The sequence below is a fragment of the Rhinopithecus roxellana genome, chromosome 1 (genome assembly GCF_007565055.1).
Source record: "Rhinopithecus roxellana isolate Shanxi Qingling chromosome 1, ASM756505v1, whole genome shotgun sequence".
Lineage (NCBI taxonomy): Eukaryota > Metazoa > Chordata > Mammalia > Primates > Cercopithecidae > Rhinopithecus > Rhinopithecus roxellana.
This window is the reverse complement of record NC_044549.1, coordinates 49,701,499-49,715,203: the sequence shown is the minus strand read 5'-3', so window position 1 is coordinate 49,715,203 and position 13,705 is coordinate 49,701,499. Positions and strand designations below refer to the sequence as shown.

Genomic DNA, 13,705 nt, shown 5'->3' with positions numbered 1-13,705 from the left:
TTTTATATCCTAAAGCCTTGCTGAAACTCACTGGTTCCAGGAGTTTTTGTTTTGTTTTTTGGGAGATTCCTTGGGATTTTCTATACTGATCATCATGTCATGCGCAAATAGGGATAATTACATTTCTTTCTTTCAGTCTGTATATCTTCATCTCCTTGTGGTACTGGCCTGGACGTGCAGTATTGTTTTATATAAGAATGGTGAAGGTGGCTCACTCCTATAATCCCAGCACTTTGGGAGGCCTAGACGGGCGGATCACGAGGTCAGGAGATCGAGACCATCTTGGCTAACGCGGTGAAACCCCATCTCTACTAAAAATACAAAAATTAGCCAGGCGTGGTGGCGGGCGCCTGTAGTCCTAGCTACTCGGGAGGCTGACGCAGGAGAATGGTGTGAACCCGGGAGGCAGAACTTGCAGTGAGCCGAGATCGCGCCACTGCACTCCAGCCTGGGCGACAGAGCGAGACTCCGCCTCAAAAAAAAAAAAAAAAGATTGGTGAAAGCACACACACTTGCCTTGTTTCTGGTCTCTGCGGCAGAAGGCATCAGTGTTTCCCCACTACCTATGATGTTAGGTGTAGGGTTTTTGTAGATGTCCTTATGGGTCTGAGGAAATTCCAATCTGTTCCTAATTTGCTGGCTCACACAATTCATAAAAATCAACTCTAGTCTAGGTAGACCAAGCCCCTGTTTTTAAACTTTTAACTTTGTTGTTTTTTTTTTGAGCTTTTTCTTTCTTTCTTTCTTTTTATTGAGACAGGGTTTATTGCTGTTACCCAGGCTGGAGTGGAGTGGTGCAGTCACGATTCACTGCAGCCTTGACCCCCCTGCCTCAAGCGATCCTCCTACCTCAGCCTCTCAAGTAGCTGGGACCACAAGCATGTGCCACCATGCCCAGCTAAATTTTTTTTCTTTTGTTTGAGACAGAGTCTCGTTCTGTTGCCCAGGCTGGAGTGCAATGGTGCGATCTTGGCTCACTGCAACCTTTGCCTCCCGGGTTCAAGCAACTCTCCTGCCTCAGCCTCCCTAGTAGCTGAGATTACAGGCACCCACCATCATGCCCGGCTAAGTTTTTGTATTTTTAGTAGAGATGGGGTTTTGCCATGTTGGGAAGGCTGGTCTCGAACTCCTGACCTCAGGTGATCCACCCGCCTTAGCCTCCCAAAGTGCTGGGATTACAGGTGTGAGCCACTGCACCTGGCCTAAACTTTTTTTTTTTTTTTTTTTTTTTTTTTTTTTTTTTTTTTTTTTTGAGGCGGAGTCTCGCTCTGTCGCCCGGACTGGAGTGCAGTGGCCAGATCTCAGCTCACTGCAAGCTCCGCCTCCTGGGTTTACGCCATTCTCCTGCCTCAGCCTCCCGAGTAGCTGGGACTACAGGCGCCCGCCACCTCGCCCGGCTAGTTTTTTTGTATTTTTAGTAGAGACGGGGTTTCACCGTGTTAGCCAGGATGGTCTCGATCTCCTGACCTCGTGATCCGCCCGTCTCGGCCTCCCAAAGTGCTGGGATGGCCTAAACTTTTAACTTTGAAATTGCAAAAATAGTGGAGAGGTTGCATGTACTCATTACTCAACGTCCCCCAATTCCCCCAATGGTGACATCTTATATAACTACTACTGATTGACACAGTATAACTAAGTAGACTACAATGATCTGATCTCAGATTTCACCAGAAATTTTTTTTTTTTTTTTGAGACAGAATCTCGCTCTGTGGCCCAGGCTGGAGTGCGGTGGCATGATCTCGGCTCACTGCAAACTCCGTCTCCCGGGTTCACGCCATTCTCCTGCCTCAGCCTCCTGAGTAGCTGGGACTACAGGTGCCTGCCACCGCGCCCAGCTAATTTTTTGTATTTTTAGTAGAGATGGGTTTCACAGTGGTCTTGATCTCCTGATCTCGTGATCCACCCACCTCAGCCTCCCGTAGTGCTGGGATTACAGGTGTTAGCCACCGTGCCTGGGCTTTTTTTTTTTTTTTTTTTTTTTTTTTTTTTTTTTTTTTTGAGACAGGGTCTGTCTCTGTCACCCAGGCTGAGCGGTACAAAGGCTCACTACAGTGGTACAAGGGCTTACTGCAACCTCTACCTCCAGGGATCAAGCCATTCTCCCATCTCAGCCTCCCAGGTAGCTGGGACTACGGGTGTGTACCACCATGCTCAGATTATTTTTGTATTTTTTGTAGAGATGGGGTTTCACCGGGTTGGCCAGGCTGGCCTCCAACTCCTGGGCTCAAGCAACCTGCCCACCTTGACCTCCCAAAGTGAAAAATCTATTTTTGAAAAGCAAAATTACAAAGCTTATAGATGAAAATATAGAAGAACATATTCATGACCCCAGAATGGAGAAAGAGTTCTTGAACCAGACAAGGACAAAGAAGAAAAGAATTGTACATTTGGCAATGTTAAAAGTAACTTCTGCTCATCAAAAGATACTGTCAAAGTCAAAATACAGAGATGAATCTCTAAATTTAAAAATTTTATTTGGGAAGCAAGAATTACAATTTGAGGTACACACACAGGCTGGGCAGTCTTCAGTATGTCTGAAAAACAGAAGGTTGGAGGTTTTATAAAAAGGAGGGGCATTATAAAAATGTTAGGTATTGTTTTGAGAATTCACTTTGTTTTGTGTTTTACACAAAACAAAGTTTTAGGGCACTGGCAACCTCCGACTGGCGAGTGTCAGTGAGTAAAAGTAGTCTTGGAGTTGCAGCAGGTGGTGTCAGTAGCTATGAGATAAGACTGGCTTCAGGTTGGAGCAGGCGGCCTCAGCAGCCAGGCTGCGGAGTATGACATTCCTGGAGTAGTGCTGCGTGCCCTGGGTGCTTTCTCCCCACCTCTCGACTCTGTTTTAGTTGGGTGTGATGAGAATGACCCAATGCACGTGATCAACTTTCACGACACCGTAAATATGGTAAAAAGACAAGCTACAAACAAAATTATTTGCAGTGTCTGGAACTGACCAATAATTAGTATCCTAAATATATTTTTTAAAGTCCTGTGAATCAATAAGAAAACATCCCAGTGGAAAGTATGGGCAAAATACCCAAATACTTCACAAAAGAGGACCTACCCCTGACCAAGCACACAGATCCCTGAAGGGGAGATGAAAGCATTGTAGACTTCACCAGGTTCAAAAAGGCGGAGGATTGGCATAGGCCAGTGCAGGGCAATGAGAGTAGGCTGTGCATAGAAACCCTGCCAGGCTGGTGTTGCCATAGTGCAGAGTGCGAGTGCCAGGGCAGGGCTTGGAGGGGTGGTGAGGGGCTGAGTGGGGGCAGGAAGGGGCTGGGAGGCACAGGCCATGAGCCAGATCAGGTCAATTTCAACATTTCACTGCCAGTTCTCTGTCAAGGCCCCAGGTTTTGAAAGATGTTGTGTCTACCAGGAGGCATTCATTATCATCATATTCTTTTTGTTTTTTCTATTATTTTAGTTAATTTTTTATACTTTTAAATTGCTATATTTTTATCTTAGTATAGTCTTCATTACCAACCTTGTCTTTTGTTATTGTTTTGAGATGGGATCTCACTCTGTTGCCCAGGCTGGAGTGCACTGGCGCCATCAGGGCTCGCTGCAGCCTCCACCCCCCTGGGCTTTTTTTTTTTCGTTTTGGTTTGTTTTTGTTTTGAGACCGAGTTTCACTCTTGTTACCCAGGCTGGAGTGCAATGTCATGATCTTGGCTCACCACAACCTCTGCCTACCGGGTTCAAGCGATTCTACTGCTTCAGCCTCCCGAGTAGCTGGGATTACAGGCATGCACCATCATGCCTGGCTAATTTTCTATTTTTTACTAGAGATGGGGTTTCTCCATGTTGGTCAGGCTGGTCTCGAACCCCCGACCTCAAGTGATCTGCCCACCTCAGTCTCCCAAAGTGCTGGGATTACAGGCATGAGTCACCACACCCGGCCCCTGGGCTTGTTTTTAAAGAACATAAAATTGTACCTGACAGTGCACCCTCACCACGGTGTCCCAGGAAGCTGCCACACAAGTTAGCTCTGGCCCTTGGCCTTCTGTCTCTTGCAGGATTCCCAGGTCAGAACACGGGAAATACAAGGTGCTGTACAACTCGCAGCTGCTATTCCGCAGCCGGCTCTATGGGGACCTGGAGGCCATCCTGTACCACGTGCACCTCTTCCAGCCCACGGAGCTGCTGCTGCAGCAGGCGGTGCTTTTCCTGCGAGACACTGAGTGGAGGCAGGTCTTCCAGGCACTGACCAGGTGGGCAGTGGCAGCCCGCATGGGGTCCTGCGCCCCAGCGGAAGGGGCGCTTCTTAGCACTCTGCGCCCAAACAGGCGAGCTGGGGCGTCCAGAAACTACATAGTGGCCCCAACAGACGGTGGGGGAAGGAGGGCATCTGCCCAGATGCTGTGACTCTGTAGCGTCTGCAGTTCTTGGGGCATGTCCTGGAATCACCTGAGGAGGGAGTGGCTGGTTAAACCCCATTTTCTAACCTGGGCAACAGAGCAAGACCTCATCTCCACAAAAATTTGTTAATAAAATTGGGAGGCCGAGGCGGGCGGATCACGAGGTCAGGAAATCGAGACCATCCTGGTGAACATGGTGAAACCCCATCTCTACTAAAAATACAAAAAAAAAATTTAGCCGGGCGTGGCGGCGGGCGCCTGTAGTCCCAGCTACTACTGAGGGAGTCTGAGGCAGGAGAATGGCCTGAACCCGGGGGGTGGAGCTCACTGTGAGTGGAGATCACACCACTGCACTCCAGCCTGGGCGACAGAGCAAGACTCGGTCTCAAAAAAAAAAAAAAAGTTGTTAATAATTAGCCAGGTGTGGGCTGGGCACAGTGGCTCACACCTGTAATCCTAGCACTTTGGGAGGCTGAGGTGAGAGGATGGCTTGAGCCCAGGAATTTGAGACAAGCCTAGGCAACATAGTGAGACCCCATCTCTACTAAAAATACAAAAATTAGCCAGGTGTAGTGGCGCACGCCTGTAATCCCAGCTACTTGGGAGACTGAGGCAGGAGAATCTCTTGAACCTGGAAGGCAGAGGTTGCAGTGAGCTGAGTTCGAGCCATTGTACCCCAGTCTGGGCGACAGAGTGAGACTCCATCTCAGAAACAAACAAACAAAAACAGGTCGGATTCAGGGGCTCACACCTGTAATCCCAGCACTTTGAGAGGCCAAGGTGGGTGGATCACCTGAGGTCGGGAGTTCGAGACCAGCCTGACCAACATGGAGAAACCCTATCTCTACTAAAAATACAAACTTTGCCAGGCGTGGTGGCACATGCCTGTAGTCTCAGCTACTCAGGAGGCTGAGGCAGGAGAATTGCTTGAACCTGGGAGGCAGAGGTTGCAGTGAGCTGAGATCACACCACTGCACTCCAGCCTGGGCAACCAGGGTCTCACCATTCCCTCATTGAGCAGCTGCTAGCCCACAATGGCTCTAGGGGAGCTGTGAGCACACCAGTCCCCACTCTCAGGAGGCCACAGTTCAGAAGGAGAGATGACATAAAGAACACAGGTGCCCTGGGACCCAGCAGGGGCATGGAGGAGGGGGCTGCTTCTTTCCCCAGGGCAGGAGAGGCTGCTGTTGAGGAAGGGCCAGGGGATGTTCAGCAGGCGGACAGTTCACTTGCTGCTGGGTGTGGGGCAGGAGGTACAAACCCTGTCTTTATATTTTTAGAGCCAGCAACAGGTCTGGCCCTAGCTAGTGCTCGCTGGATGTATTAATGAAGGAGGCGGAGGAGGCTGGAGAGATAGGAAGGATAAAGATCTTGGTTGGAACCAAGAGGCTTTTCTTTGATTCTGTGGCCCTCATCTTTGGCATATGGGGTGGTGCCACAGCATTTGGGAGGAGGCCAGACCTGGTCCTGCCTGGTAGGTGACAGGAGGTAGCTGCAGGTTCTATGAAGGAAAGAGAAGCACACTTTTTAGGAAGTGCTTACTGCATCCAAGGTACTTGCATCCATATAGCTTTATTTCTATCTGAGGGTGAGGAAACCATATTCAGAAAGGCTAAGGCTGTCCCAGGATCACTATGACAGTGAGAGTGAGGGCAGGCATCTACCGCACAGTGGACTTCGGAGGCAGCTGAGACAGTCAGCAGCCAACAGCCATGACCGAGCATGGGTTCTGGACCCAATGCCACTGCACACCAGGCCATGGCAGAAGGCACCTAGGAGGAGGCTTCAGGGCTGGGGAGGTCCTTGAGCTTTGCTGAGGACTCTCTCTCTAGCCTCCTCCTCCTCCTCTATTAGCCAGCCCCCTGAGGCTCCTTGCATGATGTCCTCCTGGTGCGGAAGGCTCTGTGCTCTACATCCCTGATGGGCAGCTGGTGGGGCTGTGTCCCAATGGGGTATGGGAGGAGGGGAATCATGGCTAAGGACACAGGAACACAGCAGCACTCAGAGCAAACCATTGGCAGCCTTTGGCTTCTGGGGGCTGGGGAGAAGATGGAGAAGGAGGCTTTTGCCGGGAGCCCAGGCTCAGCAGACTGGAATGGGAGCTCTTTCATTACAAGCTCCAGGGCCTGGGATCAGCTAAGCAGCCTCTGAGTGTTCATTTCCTGCTGTAGGATGGGAGTGATTACACCTGTCTTGCAAGGTAGGAGAGGTTCAGTGGGGCAGTGGTTCTTTGTTCCAGGATCCACGACATCTGCTATAACAGCACCACCCTCTGGGACGTGATGGTGAGGAACCTGCTGCCCTCCGCTGCTATGATCAAAGACTTGAGCCAAGAGTTTGGGATGCCCCTTTCGCAAGAAGAACTCACAGATGAGAAACGGTTTGCCCTACCACCTCAGCCCGCCCCCAATCTTGAGGACTACCACGGTCGGGACTCCAGCCTCACCTTAGAGATCCACGCCCATCAGGAGAAGTACCTGCAGTGGCGGAGTGCCATGCTGCTGAAGAACAAAGACAAAAAGCACAGTTTCATCCAGGTGGGCCGCCTTCCTCTCCAACTTGGAGCTCCCAGGCCTCACCTGGGCGGTCCAGGTGCCTGCTGAGAGGCATATTCCTGAGTGAGACATTTGCCTCTGGTCCGTGCTTGCGCTCCTGGCCTGGGTTACCCCACTGGATGGGCAAGAAGTGCAGGAGGTGGGGCTGAGCCATGTCAAAAACCTTCACTCCCAGTCCTAGATAACCTTGTCCTTCCTGGAAGGTGAGAAGGAATGCTATTAGGTGTATTACCTTTATCATGGCCCCCAGAGTTCATTATAGAGAAAGAACTGTGGCACGTGTGTGTGTGTGTGTGTGTGTGTGTGTGTGTGTAAGTAACATGTTGCTTAGGTTGCTCAGGGCATAAGTGTCGTAAGATGTCCAAGCAACATGGGACATAAACTAATCTGCATGACAGAGGGAGAGAATGGGAGACTGAGAAGCTGGTGAGAAGGTAGAAGGCTGGTGCTATGCGGCCTGAATGGCAAGGAGAACCTCGCTCACCCCATGCCAACCAAAAGGACATGAAAACACAAATATCTGTGGTATGACTTGGAGTTGTCTGCTCGTGGTCTGTGTGAAGGCCCTACCATCCCCTGCAATTCTCCAGTTTAAAAACAGAAGTCTCCTAGAAGCTTGTAAGTTTTATATGTGTGCATTCTTTATGAAAACCAAAGAACAGACTTCTTTTATTTTGTTTGAATCTGAGTCTCACTATGTTGCTCAGGCTAGAGTACTATGACTTGATCATGGGTCACTGCAGCCTCCAACTCCTGGGCTCAAGCAGTCCTCCCACCTTGGCCTCCTGAGTAGGCAGGCATGTGCCACCATACCTGGTTAATTTTTTTTTACTTTTTTAAGAGATTGGGTCTTGCTATGTTGCCCAGGCTGGTCTCCAGCTCCTAGGCTCAAGGGATTCTCCTGCCTTGGCCTCCCAAAGTGTTGGGATTACAGGTGTGAGTCACTGTGCCTGGCTGTTTTTTCCATTAGTGTTCAGGTTTTTAGCTTTTTCAAAAGAACCAGTTCTTGGATTTATCAATTCTGCTTTTTCTGTTTTTCTAATTCATTAACTTCAGCTTTTTTTTTATGATACTTTAAAACATACACCTTTCTCCTTTTTTCTATCTTCTCGAGTTGGCTATTTCGTTCATTTTTATTTCTCGTTTAATAAAAATATATATATCATAGAACTTTGGGAGGACGAGGTGGGCAGGTTGCTTAAGCTCAGAAGTTTGAGACCAGCCTGGGCAACATGGCGAAACCGTCTCTACAAAAAATTAGCTGGGCATGGTGGCATGTACCTGTAGTCCTAGCTACTCAGGAGGCTGAGGCTTGAGCCTGGGAAGCACAGGTTGCAGTGAGCCAAGATCACGCCATTACATTCCAGCCTGGATGGCAGAGCGAGACCCTGTCTCAATGCGGGGCACAGTGCCTCATGCCTGTAATCCCAGCATTTTGGGAGGTTGAGGCAGGCAGATCCCTTGAGGCCAGGAGTTCAAGACCAGCCTGGCCAACATGGCAAAACCCCTGTATCTACTAAAAATACAAAAATTAGCTAGATGTGGTGGTGTGCACCTGTAATCTCAGCTACTTGGAAGGCTGAAGCAGGAGAATCACTTGAACCTGGGAGGTAAGGTTGCAGTGAGCTGAGATTGCACCACTGCATTCCAGCATTCAGAGCGACAGAATGAGACCCTGTCTCAAACAAACAAAAAAAGTCAAACAATATTGAGAGTATTTGCAGTCTTCCTTATCCTACCTCTCAGTGCGCTTAAGATATGTACAAGAATATATATTCATTTCATGGGTTAATATAATTTTGTTAATGCCACATAATATGGAAGCATTTTAAATTTATTTTTATTTTTGAGATGGTCTTGCTCTGTTGCCCAGGCTGGAGTGTAGTGGCATGATCTCGGCTCACTGCAGTACCTGCCTCCCAGGCTCAAGCGATTCTCCTGCCTCAACCTCCTGAGTAGCTGGGATTACAGGCACAACCACCATGCCTGGCTAATTTTTGTATTTTTAGTAGAGATTGGGTTTCGCCATGTTGCCCAGGTTGGTCTCGAACTCCTGACCTCTAGTGATCCACCCACCTTGGCCTCCCAAAGAGCTGGGATTACAGGTGTGAGCTACCATGCCCAGCCACAAGGAAGGGTTTTTAAAGATTTTGCAGGGCCAGGCACAGTAGCTCACACCTGTAATCCCAGCACTTTGGGAGGCTGAGGCAGGCGGATCACGAGGTAAGATTGAGACCATCCTGGCGAACACAGTGAAACCCCATCTCTACTAAAAATACGAAAAAATTAGCTGGGTTTGGTGGCAGGTGTCTATAGTCCCAGCTACTCAGGAGGCTGAGGCAGGAGAATGGCGTGAACCTGGGAGGCGGAGGTTGCAGTGAGCCAAGATCGCGCCACTGCACTCTAGCCTGGGCGACAAAGCGAGACTCCGTCTCAAAAAAAATGCAATATTATAGACAATTTTATAATATAGTAGTATACAATTTATTTACTAGCCCCCATCTCTTGTAAATTTGCTGAAATCGCTTGTAAGTATTGTTCCAGCTTTTTAAAAAATCATGTTCCTATTATCTTAGATATGGCTACTCTAAAATGGCTTTAAATTTCCTCTTCATACTATAATAATTGAAACCCACCCATAATTTAATTTTTTCACATTTTTACACCTTGAGATACAATTTACATACCATAAAATTCACTCATTATAAGTATATATAAATAGTTTTTAGTAAATTTATAGTTATAACACCATCATCACAATCCAGTTTTAGAACATTTCCATCCCCACAAAAAGTATTCTCATGCTAGTTTACAGTCAATCTCTGCTCCATTCTTAGTCCCACATAACCACTGATCTGCTTTCTGTCTTGATAGATTTGCCTTGTCTGAATATTTAAGGTAATTGGAACCATATAATTATGTAAATTTTTGTGTCTGGCTTCTTTCACTGAGCATAAAGTTTCTGAGGGTCATCCATGTTCCTGAATATATCAGCAGTATGTTCCTTTTTTATTGCTGAATATTCTTCCATTGAATTGATGTACCATATTTATCCATTCACCACTTTTTGAAATTACTATTATTTCTTGCTTGGGGCTATTATAAATATTGCTTCTATGAACATTTGCATACAAATCATTATGTGAAAATATGTTTTCATTTCTCTTGGGTAGAACCTAGGAGTGGAATTGCTGTCATATAGGTAGGTTTATATTTATGATTTTAAGAAATTACATTGTAAGAAAAGCAGTTTTTACAGTGTAGTTGCACAATCTTAACATCCCTACCAGCAATGCAAGAGGGTTCTAGTTTCTCCACATTCATACAAACACTTCTTATCAGTCCTTTTGATTATAGCCATTCTAGTGTTTTTAATTTGCATTTTATAATAACTGACGATGTTAGATATCTTTTAACGTGCTTATTAGGAATTAATAAAGCTCCTTTGATGTAATCTATATTTGTATCTTTTTGAATTAATCTCTTTTTTCAAATTGAGACAGGGTCTCACTATGTTACCCAGGCTGATCTTGAACCCTTTGGGCTCAGGCAATCCTCCCACCTTGGCTTCCTGAAGTGCTGGGATTACAATTATGAGCCACCATGCCTGGTCCTCTGTTTGTATCATTTATCCATTTTAAAATCAAGTTGTCTATTTATTGTTGAGTTGTTATATATTCTGGATACAAGTACTTAATGGGAAATATGATTTGCAAATATTTTCTCCATATTTGTGGCTTGTCTTTTTTTCTTAATGGTGTAAGAAAAAACTTTTGAAGTATAAAAGCTTTTAATTTTGATAAATTCCAATTTATGTTTTTTCTTTTAGCAATCATGCTTTTGGTGTTATAGCTAAGGACTCTGCTTAAAGTTATAAAGATCATTTCATATCCTTTCTCTTACACTTACTCTTAACTCGCACATTTAGATCTGTGAACCATTTTTTTGAGGTCCAATGTAAGGGTCTAAATTAATCTTTTTGCATATGGATATCCAGTTGTCCTCACATCATTTCTTGCAAAGACTAGCTATTCCCCCATTGGATTGACTTAGCACCTTTGTCAAGAATTGACCATAAATGTAAGAGTTTATATCTGAGTTCTAAACTATGTTCCATTAACTTATATGCCTCTCCATATACCAGCAACACATTGTCTTGATGACTTTAATTATAGTTAGTTAGTTGGATTTTGTAAGTTCTTTAACTTTGTTCTTTTCCAAATTGCTTTGACTACTTTGGGTCCTTTGCATTTCCACATATATTTTAAGATCAGCTTGCCAATTTTTGTAAAAAATTCTATAGGAATTTCATGGGGATTTTATTTATTTATTTATTTTCGAGATGGAGTCTCCCTCTGTCGCCCAGGCTGGAGTGCAGTGGTGTGATCTTGGCTCACTGCAAGCTCGGCCTCCCGGGTTCATGCCATTCTCCTGCCTCAGCCTCCCAAGTAGCTGGGACTACATGCACCTGCCACCACACCTGGCTAATTTTTTTTTTTTGGTAGAGACGGGGTTTCACCGTGTTAGCCAGGATGGTGTTGATCTCCTGACCTTGTGATCCGCCCGTCTCAGCCTCCCAAAGTGCTGGGATTACAGGCGTGAACCACCATGCCTGGTAGGAATTTTACTGAATCTGTAGATTGATTTGGGAAATACTGCCAACTTAGCAATTTTGGGGTTGCCAATTTATGAACATGTAATGTCTCCACTGTTATTTAGGTGTTCAGTTTTCCTCAGCAATTTCTGTAGTTCTCAATGTGCAACTCTTGCACTTCTTTCGTGAAATTAATGGTGCTATGAATTGAATTACTTTCTGTATTGTTTCCATAATATAGAGATAGAATTAATTTTTGTACATTGATCTGGTATCCTACAACCTTTTGAACTGGATCACGTCATCTGTGAAGAAAGGTCATTTTCCTTTCCAATCTGGATACTCTTCCTTCCTTCCTTTCCTTCTGCCTGGGCTGTCATAAGCTCGGAGGTTCAAACAACAGAAAATTATTTCCTCACTATTCTGGAGGCTGGAACGTCTAAAACTAAGAGTCTGGCAAGGTCGGTTTAATTCTGAGGCCTTTTCTCTTGGCTTGTAGGTGGCCACCATCTTGCTGTGTACTCATGATCTCTTTGTTGTGTGTGAATGGAGAGAAAGGAGAGATCTCTAATGTCTCTCTCTCTTTTTTTTTTTAAGACAGAGTCTCACTCTGTTGCCAAGCTGGGGTGCAGTGGCGCAGAGGCGCAATCTTGGCTCACTGCAATCTCCGCCTCCTGGGTTCAAGCCATTCTCCTGCCTCAGCCTCCCGAGTAGCGGGGATGACAAGCACACACCACCACACCCAGCTAATTTTTGTATTTTTAGTAGAGATAGGGTTTTGCCATGTTGGCCACACTGGTCTCGATCTCCTGACCTTGTGATCCGCCCGCCTTGGCCTACCAAAGTGCTGGGATTACAGGTGTGAGCCACCTCGCCCATCCTCTGATGTCTCTTCTTACAAAGACACTAATCCTATCAGATCTGGGCCCAACCTTATGACCTCATTTAACCTTAATTACTTCCCTACTCCAAATAGAGCCAGGCTGGGGGTTAGAGCTTCAATAGAGGAATTTGAGTGTGAAGACATTCAGTCCATAACACTTGCTTTCCTCACTCTTTTCTTCCTTCTCTTTGTCTTTCCCTCTGTTTCTCCCTTTGCATTGTCTAGAATGTCTGGTATAAAGTGCAGTGTTGAAGAGGAGTGGTGAGAGCAGACATGCCTGCCTTGCTTGTCATCTTGGGGAGAAAGTATTCAGGCTTTTACCATTAAGTTGGACATTAACTGCAGATTTTTGAGAGATGCCCTTTATCAGGTCAAGGAAGTTCCCTTCTAATCTTAGTTTGTTGAGAGTTCAGTATGAATAGGTGGTGGATATTTGTTAAATAATTTTTCCACATTATATATACATGTTTTCACAATATATGCATTTTAAAAATTAAATTGTGAAAATTTTGTGAAAATAGATGCATTTAACAAAAAAAAAATGCTTTTGTTGAATGCAAATATTGTGATCATGTGGTTTTTGTTCATTATTAATATGGTATGCTACATTATTTCATATTTGCATGTTAAACCAGCCTTGGATTCCTGGGATAAATCTCACTTCTTCATGTATAATCATCATGCATATGTGGCTAGATTTGGTTTTATGTTCACTGCTCAGGTGAGGTGTACTGGTATTACATTCAGGCTTCTTGTTGTTTTTGAGATGGCATCTTGCCCTGTCACCCAGGCTGGAGTGCAGTGGTGTGATCTCAGCTCACTGCAACCTCTGCCTCCCAGGTTCAAGCAATTCTCCCTGCCTCAGCCTCCTGAGTGGCTGGGACTACAGGTGTGTGCCACCATGCCTGGCTAATTTTTGTACTTTTAGTAGAGACAGGGTTTCACCATATTGTCCAGGCTGGTCTTGAACTCCTGACCTCAGGTGATTCACCTGCCTCAGCCTCCCGAAGTGCTGGGATTACAGGCATGAGCCACCATGCCCAGCCACATTCAGGCTTTAATGTCTCTCTCTCTGAATAATGTTGAGCACCTTTTCACATATGATTGGCTATTTGGATATCTCCTTTTATAAAGTGCTTGTTCAAATGTATATATTTTCTCCATTTAAAATAAATCTAGTTGTATTTTTCTAATTGACAGTGTTTTACTGTTATTCAAATATGAGTTGTTAGATGTGTCTCTTTTCCCAGTCTGTGACTTGTCTTTTCATTGTTTCAGTGTTCAGAAGTATTTGTGAGTACCAATTAATTTT

General features: G+C 45.6%; 1 protein-coding gene across 2 annotated transcripts in view; it reads left to right on the top strand.

Annotated features, from left to right (window-relative positions):
* KIAA1257 (KIAA1257 ortholog) overlaps positions 1-13,705 on the top strand; it is an 86,040-nt gene that overhangs the window by 54,498 nt on the left and 17,837 nt on the right. For both annotated transcript variants that reach the window (XM_010354648.2, XM_030942710.1), the window contains 2 exons: positions 4,020-4,214; positions 6,601-6,898. In XM_010354648.2, the coding sequence (XP_010352950.2) occupies positions 4,020-4,214; positions 6,601-6,898 (493 nt within the window). The remainder of the gene's footprint in view (positions 1-4,019; positions 4,215-6,600; positions 6,899-13,705) is intronic.